The sequence below is a fragment of the Sorghum bicolor genome, chromosome 5 (genome assembly GCF_000003195.3).
Source record: "Sorghum bicolor cultivar BTx623 chromosome 5, Sorghum_bicolor_NCBIv3, whole genome shotgun sequence".
In the NCBI taxonomy this organism is placed as follows: domain Eukaryota; kingdom Viridiplantae; phylum Streptophyta; class Magnoliopsida; order Poales; family Poaceae; genus Sorghum; species Sorghum bicolor.
Genome location: NC_012874.2, coordinates 63,883,668 through 63,903,673, shown reverse-complemented (window position 1 = coordinate 63,903,673; position 20,006 = coordinate 63,883,668). Strand labels below are relative to the sequence as shown.

Sequence of the window (20,006 nt, the reverse complement as noted above, 5' to 3'; positions counted from 1 at the left end):
CAAACTAAAGCTACTTTGCAGGTTGGGTTAGAGATGCGTGTTAATTGGCCATGGAGAGCTTATTTGGCGAATTTTTCTTTCATAATAAATCAGTGAATAGTACTTTTAGCCAAGCAAATAGATGGGCCATGCCCCTCCATGTGACCTTGTCTAACTAAATTATTGGCTAAGTAAACATAACACTCTCTTCATTCTATTTTGTAAGGCGCAATTCAGAATAGGAAAAAAGTCTACTTTTCCTCCTCCAACTTTCACGAAAAATTATTTTTTCTCCTTCAACTCTAAAATCGGGCAAACCACCACCCTCAACTTTTCAAACTATGCATTTTACCTCCCTGGAGTGGAATTATTTCGGCTAAGTCTTTAAAAATCATAATAAATCATAAAAAACATAAAATAGAAAATCCAATTTTGTTAGACTCCGCATAAATAGATCTATACAATGAACATATAATAATGTATGATTTAGTACAAAGTTTTTGCTATAAAGGTTTTGTATTTTTCTTTTTTATTTATTTCGGATAAATATTTGAAAAATCATAGTAAATTACAGAAAAATTATAAATAAAAAATCTAAATTTGTTAGACTCCACATAAGCATATCTATATAGTAAATATATAATATGGTTTTCTTTAGTACACATTTTTTGTTATAGCTTTATATCTATGCTTTTCTATAACTAAATTAAATAATTCGTAATTGCAACTTCTATAACTATTTTGTCGGACTAAAGCATATCCATATCATATGTTTATTGTGTATATATACTCATGTGAAGTCTAAAAAATTAAATTTCTATTTTATAATTTTTTTCTACGATTTACTATGATTTTTCAAAGATTTTAGCCAAATAAAAATAGAAAAGGCAAAACCTTTATAGCAAAAGTTTAGTACTAAAGTGACCATATTATATGTTTACTATATAGATCTACTTATGTGGATTCAAGAAACTATATTTTCTATTTTATGATTTGTTTTGTGATTTACTATGATTTTTTAAAGATTCAGCCAAAATAATTTAAAAAGAAAAGACAAAACACTATTACTGCAGCAATCAATATTCACTATAGTAAAACTGCCTTCAAAACCACTCCTTAGAGGTAAAATATACGGTTTAAAAAGTTGAAAGAGGTGGTTTGTCAGATCTTAGAGTTGAGGGAGAAAAAGCGATATTTCATCAAAGTTGGGTGAGGGAAAAATAGTTTTTTTCCTTGGAATATTTCGTCAAAGTTGGGTAGGCCTTGTTTACTTCCACCCAAAAACCAAAAAATTTTCAAGATTCCCCGTCACATCGAATCTTTTGACGTATGCATGGAGTATTAAATATTAAATATAAACAAAAATAAAAACTAATTACACAGTTTGGTCGAAATTTGACAAGACGAATCTTTTGAGCCTAGTTAGTCCATGGTTGGACAATAATTACCACAAACAAACAAAAATACTACGGTGTCGCGAAATATTTCCCATCGGAAACTAAACACGGCCTAAGAAAAAGTAGTTTTTTTCCTTCTGAATAACGTGGTCTGCTAACACACCTCTAGCCCGGCCCAACAGGCCCAGCAGGCTTACCTACCCGGGCCGACGGGCACCTAGGGCTTCCTTCCCTTCGTCTCCCCACGATTCTAGAACACCTCGGCGGCCTCCATCCTCCCCCCGGCACTCGCTCCGCACTCCCAAAGCAGCCGCGGTCGCTAGGGTTTAAACCGTTTCCCCCGCCGATCCGCCTCGCCGCCGACGCCGTCCGTCCCCCGCCGCCAGACCGCCGCCCCCGCGCCCCAGCCGGAGACGACGATGGTGGGGCTCGGCTCCATGGCGGGCTACGGGATCCAGTCGATGCTCAAGGAGGGCCACCGCCACCTCTCCGGGCTCGAGGAGGCCGTGCTCAAGAACATCGACGCCTGCCGCGAGCTCTCCGCCATTACGCGCACCTCCCTCGGCCCCAACGGTGAGTCGTGCTCCGCGTGCGCCTTCGCTTCGTTGGCGCGGGTTGTAGCCTTGTGGGCTCGGGTGGTGGATACTGGATCGAGAGAGGGATCTGGAGCGAGGGGCGCGTGCTCGGTCCTCGGTGGGGTAGCGTGAGGCCGCCGGATCGAGCTGTTGGAGGGGAGTGAGGGGGATCTGGAGCAAGGAGTGGCCTGGTTGTTGGAGCTTATTGGGATGCGGTGGCAAGCCTGATGAATGTTTGTGTATCGCGAGGCATTTGGCACAACACTGGCTTGCTGTTTGAAATTTCATTTAGGCGCGTACAATGTTTGGACCCGAGAAATTAGTTTGTCTGTAGTCCTACTAGTCTTCTGCACTATGTAAATCACATCTGACTAATTTACTTAGATGCTCAACCTTCCAGTGATCGATTGCTTAATGTTGTAGTTTTATGTACTTGTTTTCTTTATGTAGGAATGAACAAGATGGTTATCAACCACTTGGACAAGCTGTTTGTCACAAACGATGCTGCTACCATCGTGAATGAGCTCGAGGTTCAGCACCCGGCTGCTAAGATCCTGGTACTGGCTGGCAGGGCTCAGCAGGAGGAGATTGGGGATGGGGCCAATCTCACCATATCGTTTGCCGGTGAACTGCTTGAGAAGGCTGAGGAGCTCATCAGGATGGGCTTGCATCCGAGTGAGATCATCATTGGCTATACCAAGGCCATCAACAAGGTGACTGCCCCCCCTGACTCCTCTAGGCTTTTGTGACATTGAAAGATGCAGTCTGATGGCAGGCTCATTGTGGTTTTGTCTTTGGTATGCAGACAATTGAAATCTTGGAGGATCTTGTTGAGAAAGGCTCAGAGAATATGGACGTAAGAAACAAGGAGGAGGTTGTGTTGAGGATGAGATCCGCTGTCGCGAGCAAGCAGTTTGGCCAGGAGGATATAATGTGCCCTCTTGTGGCTGATGTAAGCTAATCCGTACCAGCTTATAGGGAGCTTTCCCTCGCACGTCATACTGATCTCAACTAATAGCGGGTTTGTTGTACTGTTTTTTAGGCCTGCATTCAAGTTTGCCCCAAAAATCCAGCAAACTTTAATGTCGACAATGTTAGAGTGGCCAAGCTTCTTGGAGGTGGTTTGCACAATTCTTCTGTGGTCCGTGGGATGGTTCTGAAAAATGATGCTGTTGGTAGCATCAAAAGGGTGGAGAAGGCGAAGGTGAGCTCAAAAGGCTACTCTTCATTCACATTGCACACTGGTTGTACCTTTGAAAGTTCTACACCCTTCTTTTTTATTTATTTTGAAGTTTTTTTAATGAAATGGTCAAGTAGCTCTAAATATTATTTTCACAAGGTTATGAGTATTTTTTTTGTTGGGAGCTCAAGGATAATCACTTATGGTGATTTAGTATGTGTTCATTGTTTGTATATTTTGTTACTGTCAAGTGAATCATGTATGCTTATGTAGCATTAATCACTCGTAAAGCCCTGGCAAACCATTTCCTACTTAAAGCGCTTACAGCACAGCACATTCATTTGCTTGTGTTATGCTCAGTGCTATTGTAAACTTTTCTGTTTCTTAAAAAACACACTACATAGAACACTATTTTATTAATTTCTGTCTTTCTAGTTCATGCTGCTGCTTAGGGTAATGAATGGATAGGAACTATGATTTTAATTAAATGGCCAGCTATATGTTATAGCATGGTGCTAGAAATTCAATATCCATAGGAATCCTAACAAATTGCAGCATAGTACCCATCTTTTTCTGTATGATGTCTGGCAGTGTTTCTTTCTGAATTCTAAAACAAATCAATATTCAGATTGCAGTATTTGCTGGTGGTGTCGATACCTCAGCAACTGAAACAAAGGGAACTGTGTTGATTCATTCCGCTGAGCAGGTATGTTCTTACTCTGAAAATCTTTTTTGACTTCTGTTAAAGTCGTTCCTACTTTTACTATGCTCATGAAGGTTTGAGTGTTGCAAATTGGCTTTGTGTGTTTTATGTCATGTAGACGTGCATCCAACAGTACATTCCTTTTTCATAATTTGTGGATTGATTTCTTATTGATAGGCTGAACTTAAAAATAGAGCACGTGATATTTCTTTGCTTCTGTAGCACATTGCAACTTCCAAGCTGTAATCTGCAAATATCTGTTGGAATCTATAATGCATATGCTTTTGCAGCTAGAAAATTATGCTAAGACCGAGGAAGCTAAGGTGGAGGAGCTTATCAAAGCTGTCGCTGACTCTGGTGCCAAGGTTATTGTCAGTGGAGCTGCAGTTGGTGACATGGCACTACATTTCTGTGAACGTTACAAGTAAGTTGTTTGCTTTTCATGTGTTCTGAACTGAATAGATTACCTGAATTCTCTGTGCAGTATTGGTCTTTGTTGAAAATTCCTTTTACACTGGAGAATTATCGTATATTTTATATTTTCTCGAAAAGTGAGGGCTGTATGGATGTGTGGCTGTTGACCTTTTTGATAGCAGTTGCTCACTGATGTTCTGTTGCAGACTGATGGTTCTGAAAATCAGCTCAAAGTTTGAACTGAGAAGATTCTGCCGTACTACTGGGGCTATTGCAATTGTAAGTTCTGATTTTTCAGGTGTATTTGTTCCTGTGTCGTAACTCGTAATAGCACACTTATTCTGATTTTGGATTTTTTTTTCTTTTGAAATATAGTTGAAACTCAGCCAGCCCAATGCGGAAGAACTAGGATATGCAGACTCTGTTTCTGTTGAAGAAATTGGTGGTACACGAGTATGTTGTACCCCCTTTGTGCTTTTACATAAGATATATCTTTATTCTTCCCCGCCAACATTCATTTTATTTTATTTTTTTATTTATAAGGTTACTGTCGTCAAGAATGAAGAAGGTGGAAATTCAGTGGCTACAGTTGTCTTGAGAGGCAGTACTGACAGTATACTAGATGATCTCGAAAGAGCTGTTGATGATGGCGTCAATACGTACAAGGTATATGTTTGGTATCTATAGTAGTTGTGACCTAACTCTTCTATTGTATTGTAAAATCCATGTCTGTTTAGCTAATCTATCTGAGTTCTCACTGTTTTTGTTTATGCTAGTCAATGTGCAGGGACAGTAGGATAATTCCTGGTGCTGCTGCAACAGAAATAGAGCTGGCAAAGAGATTGAAGGAGTTCTCATTGAAGGAAACAGGGTAATTTTGTTTTTACCATGATAGTTAATAACTTTTCATGTACAGGATAAGAGTACATCTGCTTTCAATATGAGCAGGGTTAACCCTTTGTAAAAAAACAATCAATTTCTGTTTCCCTCAATCATTTGTTGGTTGCTGTTAATAATTGTACAGGTTGGACCAGTATGCCATTGCGAAATTTGCTGAAAGCTTTGAAATGGTTCCAAGAACCCTGGCAGAAAATGCTGGACTTAGTGCAATGGAGATAATATCCTCTCTTTATGCCGAGCATGCTAGTGGCAATGTGAAAGTTGGCATTGACCTGGAGGAAGGTGCCTGCAAGGACATCTCGACCTTAAAAATATGGGACCTCTATGTCACAAAGTAAGTCAATCAGATGTAGGAATCATGTGTAAGCTGGTTCAATAATGTTTTCAATCTTTTGTGGTAATTCTAAATTCTAAATGTGCTCATTGGATGTGGAAAATGCTTGCACCATTGTTGGTCTACATACGCATGTCAAATTTTGTATGGGTTTGTTCATCTTGTGTGGCAGTTTAAGCTGCTTGTGATGACCCCTTAGCAGATTTCTCACTTTGCTTATTTTGCTGTACAGGTTTTTTGCCCTAAAATACTCTGCCGATGCTGCGTGCACCGTGCTAAGGGTTGACCAGGTATGGCCGCTAAGCTTGTGTTCAAAATTATTTCTGATGCTTGCATTTCATAGGGCCACATGGTAATATTTGAATAAATATGAACTGTCCAGATCATCATGGCCAAGCCGGCAGGAGGTCCAAGAAGAGATGCCCAGCCTGGTGGCGGGATGGACGAGGATTAGTTTTGATTATGATTGTTTTCTTTGTATCACGTATGCGAGGTTTCAGAGCAGAGAACATCATATCTTATCTAGGCTTTGGTTCTGTAGAAGATTTTGGGTGCCTGGTGTTCACGTTTGGAAGGGTTGCACAGTCGTGCTGATATATCCCATGGGTGTTGCATGTTTTTTTCCTGGAATATTGCAGTGCCAATGTATCAAATGATCCATTCCAGGGTTCGTTCCTTTAGTTAATCACACCGGCTGAGCTCATGTAAGAGTGCTACTTTAGTTTTAGCTTAAAGGGCGAAAGTTGTCTTGATGGATATTGTTTTGGGTAATGCTGAATGCAGTCCTTTGCTCCCATGGTGAGCACTCTTGTATGTGTGGCTAGACAGATTGGCAATTGGCAAATGGAATGAGTCTAGGGTGGTTGTTGGGGGAGGACCAACCGTTTCCATCCATCACTACGAACTGAAAGCAGCATACGTCAACATCAACCAATGCTCAATGGGAATTAGTTTGTCGCATTTGTGTCTGTATGACTGCCCCTGTTTGATTTTGTTTGCCCCTGTAATTTTTTTCGACTGTGATTTTTGGCAGTACTTATTCAAACTTAAGGTAGAGTTTGCCCCTGTTCATTAGTTTGTATTGATGTTGTCGATTCCGCTATAGAATGATTATTAGTTTCATAGTTTGTACTGCTTGCGCATTTGCAACTATACTTCTGATTATTTTGCCCCTAGAAACCCCCGAAAGGGCTGCCGTCCGATAGGTGGTATTGCTCATCTTTTATTTATTATCAAACGTTTGCAGAATGTTGATAGATGCCAAAAGAATCTTGACAACAAACTTAACAAATCTTGCGTACATTTCAAATTTGAGCATGATGAGTTTATGACTTAAAAGTTTTGCGCATGCATTAAATCATGACAACCAACATAAAAGTCCAGCAAATGGCTAGATCACTATAAGGTTATGAAATATTCAGATAACGTCCAGCCATACCAAGTCTAATGCTATAATATGAGATGAATATTGGCTCTATGACCTTAGGTATTTAAGTATTTTGGTCATTTCCAATGTAGATAATAGATGAAAAAGAAAAATGATAAATAAAAGGTAAATTTGCATAATAACCAAACCAGTATGAACATATTTAAAATGGGATGCTAATCTAACTTTTTTGATTAAAACATTGCGCTTGACAGGACTCACAGGAGTGGCAAAAATCCAAATCCCTCCAAAAACATCTCAACTATTCATTCAATACCTCCCTCTATTACTGTAAAAATAGTTTTGGGTAACGCAACCAACATGAATATGTAGCATGAATACATTCAACATTAATGTATGTTGCATTCATGCTGGTAGCATATTATATTTTTACCATGCAAAGTTTTAAGACATGTTTATTTATACGTCGATTAGAATGCTTTGAGATTTGTTTAGAATTTTTTTTGGATATTTTTTCCTTTTTCTAGAGCTATAAACCTTGAATGAAGTTTCTAAAAATGTTTTCGTGAGCCCTGTGTATTTTATTTGGGATTTTCTATGCTAATCAAATATTTACCAAATGTTTTTAACTCAAAAAACAAAAAAGCTGCCTTCAAAACCTCTCTAATCCAGGATACAAAGATAATTTGAACAGTTTTCAAAGCTATGAAAGTATCTCCAGTAGACTACCTAAACCCACTACCTATCCTACATCTAGGTAGTGGAGGGAAAAAACTCACTCCAACAGGCTACCTATATGACTACCTAAATTTGTTGGCCCAACAAATTTCTCCTCCCACTATCTACATCTGTTGGGCCAACAAACCTGACTACCTATTTTTTCCCTTCCTCGCTCTCCTCCCACACGCACTCGCACCCACCGCCGCCGCCTGCGCGTCTTGACTCGCACCCAACGCCACACGCCTTCTCCCACCGGCCGGCGGCCGCACGCCTCCTCCCCAATGGCGTGGGCACGGCGGGCCTTCCCGGTGGCTCCGCCCTTGTCCAACCCTATCCTTGCTACTCTACTGCCCATCTCCGATGCTCTCGACAACGCCCATCTCTGGCCTTGGATCTCGGCCAGCAGATGACACCTGCTCCAACGGTCAACTCGAGCGCTTCGTCCCCGCCACCGAGCGATATGCAGGAGAGCACCGCGGCGAAGAGCTTTGAGATCGGGGAGGGGTCGACATCGACGTCGCCAGAAGGAGGCGGAGGGAGAGGAGACCGGCGACACACTCGAGCGCGGCCTCGGCCACCTTCGGGGACGTCGGGTCGAGCGCGAGGAGAATTACGACAAGGGCGAAAGTCGGCGGCGGGCGTTGGGAGGCCAGGGACGGGGGAGGCGGAAAGCTATCCATGGCTGAGTTCTTCGATGGCAGCAAGGAAGAAGATGACATGTGGGTCCTTAATGTCATAGACTGCTAAAATAAATTTAGGAGCCATGTAGGTAGTTCTGTTGGAGTTGGAGGCAAAATATAGGTAGTACAAAAATAGGTGGCTACGTAACAAGACATTTAGGTGCTGGAGATGCTCTTATGATTGGGTTTGGAGTTGCAAATCAGACGTGATGGTTAAAGCGGTTTGGAGGTAGAATGGGCCCTTTTCCATTTTTTTCATGGATCCGGTGCTGGTTGCTTTGGGTAATTGGGCTAACGTGAGCTCCATCGGCCCAAGAGTTTCCACAGAGCCGGGGCGGGCGGAGGTAGTAGGCCCAGCCCAGTGCTCTGGGCATTTGGTGGGAAATCAAAATAGCCCTAGCACACATCACTGCAAAGGCGGAAGCCACCGCCCCACCCTCCCGACTCCGGCGCCCTGCCTCCCGACCCAACGGCGCCTCATCCACCCACCACCGCCGCTGCCCCCGCCGTACTCCAGGTGCCCGGGGTCTGGGTCGGTCTCTTCTCCAGGCCATAGTCGTAGGGCTCTTCGACGGCGACGAGCACCGCCAGCGCCAGGTATCCGCGCCACATTCTCTCGTCATTTCTGCTGCGCGAAACCGCAGTTTCCCGAACCCTAACCTACGCTATTCGGTTGTATTCGGGGTCCGATCTGATCACAGGTGTATGTGTACATGCATTGTGCCTACTAACCTAGACTGCTTTTTACGAACATTGGTGAATGTACATGTGTACACAGTGCACCCGGTTTGCCCTTTACTAGGTTCGCCCCCCTGGCTGTAAGTGTAAGTGTGTGGTGTTTTTGCTTGCCTGGACATGTTCGGATTTGGTTTCTATGGTCATCTGCTTGTTGCATGATGCTCCTGTATTTTTTTGGTCACATAGACAGAGTGTGCTGTCTATTTCTAGCTTATCTCTAGCTCTGTATTCAGGCTGGTTAAGCTTTACAGTCACTATGGGTTGGGTGAATGAATGGATCCTGCTGTGTGCTTTTAGTAGCTTGCAAGTGACATTGAATATTCTTATTCAGTTTTTTAGATATAGGAGAGGGATTTCAGAAATGGTTGGAGAAAGCCGACAAATATGCCTTGCAGAGTTTTTTTAGCTGCAACTGATCCCGAAAACTGAGGCAGTGATGTCAGTGTCATAGTATAGTAATCTTGCTGAAATCATTGGATCATCTCTACAAAGTAATTTTCCTAAAGTCACTGTTGTCACATGACAATGATGCTTGAACTGTGGCTCTGGCGCTCTGCCCCTGTTTGCAACATGACTACCATCCTTATTCAGATGTTATGCCTTTTAGAAATGTTTTTGCAACATAAGTACCATTATGTACACTTCTGACGGTGCATTGGCTTGACAATTAATTATGAATCTTACTTCCTCTGGTCATACCTGCCATATTCTCTCTCTATGAATCTCACATTTTCTTACTGAAAACAACAACAACATGATGCACTGTTATGAAAATTACATAGCTGCAGTATATTTAATGTTGCGCTGCATGCAGAATTTATGGTTCAATTTGTCAAAGGCAGTAGTGGCTAGTGGGCACCAAAAGTAGCACACGTGGTTATTGCATGATTCGATGCTTTCCTATTTCTTGATGTATGCACATGTATGGGTATAATCATGCAATCTTTTGTGTGCAATTGTGCAGGTGACACTGCATAACAATAATTTCTTTTTGGAAAAAAGCTGGAGCGATGAGTCATAAATGGTTCACAAGGATGACCTGCTGTTGCTGTGTGCGTTCATAGGCACACCAGGTAACCCATGTCTAAGTTGATTCCTTTCCTCTTAACATTCTCACTGAAGAAGAAGATCTGTTATACATAACTATTAGTCTTGATGAGTTTAAACGCCTGTGTGGAATTGGGCCATTTTATCTGGGCTTACAACCATTTCCTACTTCTCAGCTAAGCTAGCTTTTAATGGAAGTGCTAAGTTGACCTCATTGGGAAGAGGAAGAGGTGATTCAATAAAAGGGGTTGCAGGGCTCTGTAAATCAATAATATTTTTGTAACATGGTTCCCACAGAGACACTGTAACTGTTTGGAGAAGGAGGGATATACATAAAATATCAGGGAGGATTGGTTAAATCGAATAGGCACCTCATTCTGCTACTTTTCTTCCAACTATTGTGAATCCATGTTACTTTTCATACCTTTATAATTCTGTACAGTTAGTCTTCATATCAATTAAGAGAGCCCTCTTTGTGATCATTCATGTCAATTAGATATTTTCCTCAACCTCCTGTTTACTTCTCTTACTTGGGCCCCATCAATCTCCTTTTTGACCCTTTGAACACACTACAGCTGCAATTGGTAGGTGGTGTTAACATTTATGTGGTGATTTCTCTACTGTGTCTGCTCTCTAGAATCAGCAGGGGTGCCACTTTCTTAACTCTATTTCATCTCATTATTTTTTTTAAAAAAAATTTGACAACTAAATCAGGGTAACAAAGATACTCAAGTATTTGTTGTCACTTTGCTTCTATTTGAGTGCCTTAAATCATCTGCTGCAAGACTTTTGCTCACTAAATCAGGCATAATGCAAACAACGTTAACAATTCTGACCCATTGTCACGTGCTACCTTGCACTATTCTTGAGGACTAAGCAAGTGTTTGGTTGACAACTAAGTTTAGGCATGATTCTTTTGGTCTCCACATGTCATAGAGTTAAAAAGTGTGGCAAGATTCCTTTAAGCATGGCAAAGTGTGACAACCAATTTGCTAGCCACACTTTTTGTGGCTTGCCACACTTGCCTAAAGTTAGTTGTGGTAGATTATGGCTAGCAACCAAACATCCCCTAAATAGCTCTCTTAACATTCTATTCTAGTATTCTTGTTGACACTTTGCTTCTACTTTGACTTGAGTGCCTTGAATCATCTACTGCAAGTCTTCTTTTGTTCACTAAATTATGCATGATGCAAACGATGTTAAGAGGTCTTACCTATTGATACTTGCCACCTCACTTTGATGACAGCCAACTGCTGAAGCCACATATACTGCTCCACTTAAGCGTGTCTCTGTAAGTGATGCCATGCTAATGTAAAGTTTCTTTTTATATTGATTTTGATCCTGTGCATGCTTTACCTATGTGTCTTTATTTTTCTTTGTCCCCTGTAATTCTGTTATACCCTCCATAATGAAGTGCCATTGGATGTGTTGGAAATCGTGTTATTGACAATAATATGGTTTATATCGTCTCATTAGGTTTTTATGTCGACTTCTGTTTGTGGACTCAGTGCTACATCAGATGCTGCAATAAATCATATACATGTGGATTTGCTATTTGTTTGAAAGGAGATTTTTTATTTTCCCCACTTAGAATGATGTTTGGGTCATTCGCCATCCTTTACTCATCTGATGATTGTGAAGCTAAATAACTTATATTTGAAGAAGGGCTAGATTGAAGTAGTACTCAAATGTTCAATCACATTTATCAATTATGTGCAAGATCATATGAGTTCAATATATGAATTTTCTTTGCATATGTAAGAAAAAATAGTGTTTGAATTATGCTGCAATATAGATAGAATTACTGGTATGTACTATCTTTTTATGGTTGATTTCATTTTACTTTTCATTCCTTTTCAATTCAACTATTAACGTAACAGAATTAGCAATATTCAGTCGACTGTGATAGACCAAGTCTATAAGTCTTGTGCTTATCCTAAGTAGTAGTTGGTGCATATGCCAGCACCCTTATAATCTATCTTATATCTAGATTAGCATCTAATTTAGGATATGCTGTATGCTTTAGCATCTACCGTAGAATATGCTAAAGCTTTCTTCCTATAATGTACTCAGAAAAATCCTGCCATGGTTTGTGGCTAAGAAATAGAAAATCTGCCCTAAATACTTGTGTCTTTGGCTAACAGAGTGAATTACATAGGAAAGAAGAGGGCCTTTTTTTGCATGATTTTGCATGTCTTCTTGAATTAGTTTATCACTATTCCATTATTAGTTTCACACTGGTATTTTTCATGGTCTAATGCACTAAAGGTTTTGGCATAATATTGTTTGAGAAAGCGATCCAAAGGTGTTCATCCACTTTCGAATAATTTGTACTTAAATAATAACATTTTTCCATAGTATATCCATCTTCATCTGATGTGAACTTATTTGGTGCCAGGTTGTGCTCTACTTTTCTGAGAATATGGTTGGTTGCAATAGGGAAGAGGCCTTAAGGGCCAGGGAAATTGCTGTGAAGAAGATGGAAAATAAAGAATTTTTTGGTGCCCAGAAGATTGTGCTTAAAGCTCAAAAGCTTTTTCCAGATCTTGAGAATGTGTCTCAGCTGTTAAGCATCTGCAATGTACACTGTGCAGCAGAGTTAAGGGTGAATGGAGAGATGGACTTCTATGGAGTCCTTCAAGTGGAGGAAGGAGCTGATGAAGCTTTGATAAAAAAGCAGTACCGCAAGCTTGCATTTTCACTTCACCCTGATAAAAATTGTTTTGCGGGTGCTGAGGCAGCTTTCAAGTTGGTTGCCGAAGCTCATTCTGTACTATGTGATACTGCAAAGCGAAATGATTATGACCTGAAAAGGAGGAATGGATTTAGAAATGTGCCAAAGCCAGCCAAACAGCAGAAGAGGACTGATTCACATAAACAGAGCATGCCTGGATCTAGAGAAACATTTTGGACTATATGCTCAAACTGTCAGATCCAATACCAGTACTACAGCAATATCTTGAACACCATGGTCCGCTGTCTGAACTGTAAAAGGAATTTTTTTGCATACAAGCTGAATCAACAACCCATGTCCACTTCATCAAGTGTCAACAGCTCCCAAGTTCCTTCAAGCAGGTTTGTGAATACACAGCGTGACACTCCCAGTCAACAAGGTCACCCTGTGAATCCTTCATCTGTACGTAGAGACACCGATGTGAAGCCAAATGGTTCCCAAGACCCTGCACACATGTTTCGAAATCAACAACATGGCATTTACAGTCAAAATGGCCATCATGTGAAGCCTTCTGCAGGCAGAGACACAGATGCAAAGCCGAGGATGAATGTGGCCAAGCGTGATGAATACATGAAAGGGAAAGCTAATGACCCAGAGGTGTTGAGGGGGAAATTTCAATTTTCAACGCTGAATCAAGATAAATCTTCTGTCCCTATGGGAAATGGGGACATGCAAGGAAGGCCGCCAATTTCAGATCCTGCTGATCCAAACATTGTCGACACACAGAAATCTGTTCAGGGAGATGCGTCTGCAGTGCCGGATGCTATGGATCTGCCTGGTTCTGCAAAGCCTTCTTCTGCAGGTGGGAACATAGATGGAGATGCAAGGATAAATGTTGCAGGTAGTAGATCGATGCCAGATCCCGTTGATCTTAATATTACTAGCAGAAGGGATTTGCATAGACAAGATGCATCTACAGCGCCTACTGGCGCCGGATCCTCTGGTACCCAAAGCTCAGTTAAGAGGAAGACATATGCTGATGGCAATGTTTGCCTGCACACGGATACCAACAAGAGGCTGATGAAAAATAATTTTCCATCTGATGTTAACTTGAGTTGTAAACAAGTATGTGATGATGGTGTTACTAATGCTGGCATACAATCAGATCCACCTCATGTGTCCGGCGGCAATGTAGACACCCAACAAAAGCCAAAAGTTGCTGATATAAGTGATCATCAGGTAAATATCAAGGAAAAAGCTACTGAAACTGATAGTGATCAGGACAATATCATGGAAGAAGCTCCTCAAACTGTTAGTGAAAAGGTAAATATCAAGGAAAAAGCTACTGAAACTGATAGTGACCAGGACAATGTCATGGAAGAAGCTCCTCAAACTGTTAGCGAAAAGAAGCCTTCTTACTCCGTGCAGGTCACCCTCCCTGATCCAGATTTCTTCAATTTTGAGAAGATCAAGGATATCAATGTGTTCCAAGTTGGTCAGATATGGGCCCTCTATGATAACCTTGATGGCATGCCAAGGTATTATGCTCGTATAAAGCATTTTGATGCCTCCAACTTCAAAGTACATTTAACTTGGCTGTTGTACGTTGCGATGAATGAAGATGAGGAGAACTGGACTGATGAAGAACTGCCTACTGCTTGTGGAAACTTTTGCCTTGGGAAAGGAACTGACATATCAGAAGACAAGGAAATGTTTTCTCACATTGCTTCTTGGACAAAGGGTAAAAAGAGGAATTCATATGTCATATATCCTAACAAGGGTGAGGTGTGGGCTCTTCACAAGGGGTGGAGCATGGATTGGAGCTCAGATGCAGATAATCATAGATCATATGAGTATGAGGTTGTGCAAGTTGTGTCAAGTATGTCAGCCAATGGTGGCGCCACTGTTATCCCACTGGTCAGGATTGAGGGATTCGTTAGTTTATTTGCAACAGCTAAGGACAAATCCCCATTTGTGATACCATCAAGTGAGCTGCTCCGATTTTCTCACATGATTCCTTTTTATAGGACAAAAGGAAATGAAAAGGTTGGTGCTCCAAGAGGATTTCTGGAACTGGACACTGCATGTCTCCCTGCTGACCTGGATGCAGCATTTTCTTCTGTTACTCTTGACTCTTACATGTCTCTCAGCAAGAAAGAAAGCAGCACACCTGTTAATGTGACCACTGACAATACATGTTGGTGTTGGGATCTGGGAGATGATCAAATTGCTCAAAAGGAGAATCACCCTGAAGAGCATATTGGCCACCCAATGTCTACAGACAATCCTAGCCCAGAACAAAATACACCTTTAAAGAAAACTGCTGGTGATGCCAATGAATTTAGTGATTGCTCTCTTCAAGGAAGCCTCTCCCCCAACATATACACATATCCTGATTCTCATTTCCACCAATTTGAAGAAAGTCGTTCCTGTGAGAAGTTTGAACGTGGACAAGTATGGGCCTTGTACAATGATATTGATAAACTCCCCAAGTTCTATGCCTGGATAAAAAAAGTCAGGGAAGAGCCTTTTAGAGTTGAGGTGATCTGGCTTGAGACCTTCCCTAAACAGGATCAGGAGAAACAGTGGTTGGAGCAGAACATACCCATCAGCTGTGGCACATTCAAAATCCTAAAATGGAGAGCTGAGTATGATACAAGCGATACCTTCTCTCATCAAGTACATTTTAGAGAAACCGGCAAAAAGCGGGAGCTTGAAATCCTCCCACAGGTTGGCGATATCTGGGCCGTCTACATGAATTGGGCACCTGACTGGATTCCATGCAGTGTTGATGCCTGTGAGTTTGCTATCTGCGAGGTCGTCGAGTGCACCGAAGCTAGCACAAAGCTCACCTTCCTGGCCCAAGTCAGCGGCTACCGAACCGTGTTCAAGCCTGACAAGCAAAGGGGAGTGCTGGAGGTACCTGCGGCGGAGAAGCTCAGGTTCTCCCACCAGATACCCTATTTCTGCCTGACGGAAGAGGGAGGCGGCAGTCTCCGCGGCTTCTACGAGCTTGACCCTGCTTCCGTCCCTGACGCCTTCCTGTACAGGGACACCTGATGATGACGACTGGCAGGTGCTGAAGCAGATTTCTTAGACTGTCAGTTTATTCGGTGTACATATATGGTGGTGGTTAGCTTAGTCTCACTGGAACCGTGCAGATGTAGTGACGGAGGCGCCTGGGGTGGGTTGCTATTTTGTACCAGTGCCTGTGGAAAAGGTCTCGGGTGCTGTTGTGCTGGTTACGGCGCATTGCTACCTGTTCAGTTAATTCTGGCTCCAGACATGTCTTATACGCGACAATGTTTAAAGTTAACTTGTTATGTATGCTAGTTGCCTCATCACTGCGCTGTGGTACCGTGGTTTTACTATGCAACCTTGGAGCTGAAACCTGGACAGTTAAAGTTAATACTATATATATATATATATATATATATATATATATATATATATATATATATATATATATATAAGTGTTTTGAAATTCTTTTGCATATTTTTATGGGGATGAAATTCTTTTGCATATTTTTAAAATATAAGTGTTTTGAAAACTGGTGTATGAAAACCTCATTAAGACTGACCTTTGTTTTTTTTTTAGACTGACCTTAGTGAAGAATTTAGTTAGACAAGGTCACAAGGAGGGCCATGGCCATGGCCCATCTTAATCTAAACTAAGCTCTTCCCTTTGCATGGCCAATTTATATAGAGAGAATTACCTATATAGCCTTAAAAATTTACGCCTTTTTATGATCTTTTTTTATTTGAACTCACCTAATATTTCGGCTTCCTTGTATGGCTTTTCGGTCAAATCGAAATGTCTAAAAGTACCCTTTCTTCTTTTCGATCAATTCAGGCGCTCACGTTTCGTCTCATCGGGAAAAAATATCCCATGGCCGCCCATGCCCTTAATAATTGTTCCCTCAGATTAGATGATAATTAAATAGAGGTACACTTTTGATCTTTGTTCATATGTATTAATGATGATTAGTCCCTTTTAGTCTTTTAAACCAAACTACACTAAGGACTTACTATTTACCATGTTTTAGTCTCTAGTCCTCCCAGGACTAGAGAACCAAATAGGCTAGCAGTGACTCTTTACTTCTCAGTAGTAAGTCTTTACTTCTCAGCAGTAAGTTTTTGCTTATCTAAGGTGAGCTGCAATTTCCGATGTATTAAGGTGTGCTTGATTCAACTGCTGAAAAGTCACTGCTTTTTCGAAGTAGCTATTTTCATGTAGACAATTTTCATAGCATCTCAAACCCTTCTTTTGTCTTTCTGCTTTTCCAAGTTGGTGGAAATAGAAAAAAATTCAGAACTATTCGAAAAGAGATAGAGTGGAGTTATGTTTCATAGTTATTTCAACCACTAGCTTATATAACTTTTGTAACCGAATTTTGCCAGCAATTCAGCAGTGTTTTCTCTCACAATAAATTAGCCAACAATACTTTCTACCATGGCTTATCAGCCAAACAAACAAGGCAATCCCACACTTTACAGTTCATAGCAGTTATTTTTTTTCACCTCACAGCTTAATCAATCCGACTCTAACTTTATCCAAAAAGGTGCACATATCATTTTTCGAAAACAAACCAATCTCAAGTTAACTAAATATATAATACCAGATAATTATTATTAGAAAATTACACAATATATTTTACAATAAACCTATTTATAGATAAAGGGTGTTATTTATAAATCTAGTAAAAAATCGATTGACTCCATCAAAAAGTGAGATTTACACTTTCTTGAGGACAAAAGGAGTATTGAAATATTTTCAAAGTTCAACACCTTTTTCTAGGAAAAAGTGTACAGGGATGACCACAAAGTTGGATAGAAAACCAATTTTATTTCTAATTAATAATTATCATGACATACTATCAGTATTTATTAATATATATACTCCCCGTCCTAGAAAAGAAGACGTTTTGGGATATATGCATGTTGAATTTTCTTAACTTGGACTAGGTTTATAAAAAATACCTGTAATATTTTTCTAAATAAATTTATTATAAAAGTATATTCAACGATCTATATAATAACACTAATTATGTATTATAAATATTATTTTTTAATATACAATTGGACAAAGTTTAAAAGTTGACTTCTCGAGAACGAAGATGTCTTCTATTTTGGCATAGAGGGAGTAATTAGTTGTTATTTTAACTAAAATATAATTAGTCAACTATTATCATAGTATTCTACCCATTCTCAACCATCAACCCAAAAAAAAAGCTTCTCTATTTATCCAACCAACACTATCAACTATTTATCTCACGCGTCGTAACTGATGTCAAATTCTCAAAGTACACCCCCCCTTGCACTCAACCAACGTATATTAGGAAGCCATCAAAGCCGCCTTCTCGCTCGCTCACTGACACTCCGCCGCAAAACCCTCCCCTCGCCGGCCGCTCCTGCCGGCTCCGTCTCGCCAGCTCGCCGCTGCCGCAGCTCCGGCCACCGCAGGGTCTACCCCACCCGCAGCTGAGGCAATCGCCAATAGCACGCCGGTGAGTGACCCTCGCTACAGCCGTGGCCATTCCGTATCCCCTGCTTTCCCCCTCTCCGTTACTTCCTGTGCGATGAATGTGGGTCGATCGGCGGGTCGCTCGTCGCCGGTAGGCACCACCGTCACGCCGCTCACACCCCCCCCCCCCCCCCCCCCCCCGACGATGCACCCAGCGGGTTTCTACCGTTCGTCTCGTACCTTGGTTGGCTCAAGCTACGCCATTTTGGTTGGCTCCTAGCCTAGCTCCGCATTGGGGTTGGGGAAACGCTGTAATCGCGGCTGTAGAATGCTCGAAAGGACAAACTCTGTTGCCCTGACCTTGAGACGAAATTGTCTGCCGTTTCTTGGATTGTATCTGTCTAGCTGATACTCAGTGCCTCTGTCTCTGAATCCTTCTGAAAGACGAGGTGCTAGTGCTACTGCAGTACTACAGCTGATTATAGCGCTGCGTTTTTTTTTTTGTGTGTGTGTGGGGGGTAAAGATCCGATGGAATTTGTGCTAACTTAAATTGCATAAATTTGGTACTTTAATTTTTTCTAACTGGAATTGCTAAAGAATTATAGCTTAGATGAAGCTCATCACTAGCATATGCATATATGCTTCTGGGGTGGCTTCCTTTACCCAGGTGTGCATTTGTGCTACTGAACAGGGGAGGAGTGGTGATAGGAAAACAGGGGTGATAATGACTCCCACGAACAAACTGAAAACATTTTCTCCGGAGGGTACTTAGATGAAGCTGATGATAGTTTTCCCTGCCTCACTCGAGATGTTGACATGTTGCTTTTTTATTTCAGTTTGCTTGTCCTCGTTGTATTTTACGCTTATCTGTTGATCAAATTTAGGATCTCTGTTTGTTGGGATTGGTGATTGGTCTAATAATACTCTGATATCTAGTTTTTTTGGACACTCAACTATTCCTATTTAAATCTGAGCCTGATTACTTAATTAGCAAAGTAATGGTGAATGACACAAAAGTTGTTGCGCAGTAGTTTTGATCACAAACAAACTTGGATCACATCATGTTTTTGCCTCGGAACGGATTTCTTGCGTGGCGTTCCTAATTTCTGGCGTTTCTCTGAATGTTTTTTTTTATGAAAAGGGGGATGTAGTCGTGGTTGTAGCCTTGTAGGATGATCAAAGGGGCTAAATTTGTTGCCTCGGAACGAAATTCTTGCGTGGAGTTCCTAATTTCTGGGGTTTCTCCAAACGTTTCTGCAAGGATATAGTACCTGCAGTGTTTCTGACTGATTCCTACTGCAGAGAGGGTGCTACCGCGGTACTCATTATAGTACTATACTCTCGTGGTTTGGTGGAAATATCAGTTATATGTATAGAGGGATGGGATGCATTTTCCACTATCATTTTTGCTAACTGGAATTGCTGCTTTTGGCAACAAGTAGCTTAGATTGAAAATATGTTTATCTGTATAGAGGGATGCATTTTCCACTATCATTTTTGCTAACTGGAATTTCTCTATTTGACATAGATAGCTTAGATCAGAAGATCATCAGTACTCTATTGCATTTAGAGATTGTTTTTCTGATAGAGAAATTGTTTCCACTATCATTTTGCTAACTGGAGATTAGAGAACTTGAGGTAGCTAACTGGAATTTCTCTATTTAACATATGCAAGTACTGAATTGTTTCTTTATTTTAACTATTATCAGATAAACATAGAGTACTGAATTGTTTCCACTATCATCAGATAGTGGGAAAATATAGATTGTTTCTCTTTTATACAAGTATGCTACCTGTATAGAGGCAATTCTAA

At 41.0% G+C, this 20,006-nt stretch overlaps 2 protein-coding genes across 4 annotated transcripts; both read left to right on the top strand.

Annotated features, from left to right (window-relative positions):
- LOC8071962 (T-complex protein 1 subunit theta) lies at positions 1,641–6,442 on the top strand. 2 transcript variants are annotated; one of them, XM_002450961.2, is made up of 13 exons: positions 1,643–1,949; positions 2,402–2,664; positions 2,757–2,903; positions 2,994–3,155; positions 3,760–3,837; positions 4,125–4,258; positions 4,455–4,527; positions 4,624–4,701; positions 4,792–4,914; positions 5,025–5,119; positions 5,273–5,482; positions 5,715–5,772; positions 5,865–6,295. In XM_002450961.2, the coding sequence occupies exons 1-13, from the start codon at positions 1,796–1,798 to the stop codon at positions 5,934–5,936; spliced, it is 1,647 nt and encodes a 548-aa protein (XP_002451006.1). In that variant the 5' UTR covers positions 1,643–1,795; the 3' UTR covers positions 5,937–6,295. The 2 variants fall into 2 exon arrangements, with proteins under 2 accessions (XP_021317030.1, XP_002451006.1); XM_021461355.1 differs by having other exon boundaries at positions 1,641–1,949; positions 4,624–4,914; positions 5,865–6,442.
- LOC8071961 lies at positions 8,672–16,115 on the top strand. Of its 2 annotated transcripts, XM_021461810.1 has the most exons (4): positions 8,672–8,866; positions 9,972–10,080; positions 11,301–11,345; positions 12,453–16,115. In XM_021461810.1, the coding sequence occupies exon 4, from the start codon at positions 12,477–12,479 to the stop codon at positions 15,786–15,788; it is 3,312 nt and encodes a 1,103-aa protein (XP_021317485.1). In that variant the 5' UTR covers positions 8,672–8,866; positions 9,972–10,080; positions 11,301–11,345; positions 12,453–12,476; the 3' UTR covers positions 15,789–16,115. The 2 variants fall into 2 exon arrangements, with proteins under 2 accessions (XP_021317485.1, XP_002451005.1); XM_002450960.2 differs by lacking the exon at positions 11,301–11,345.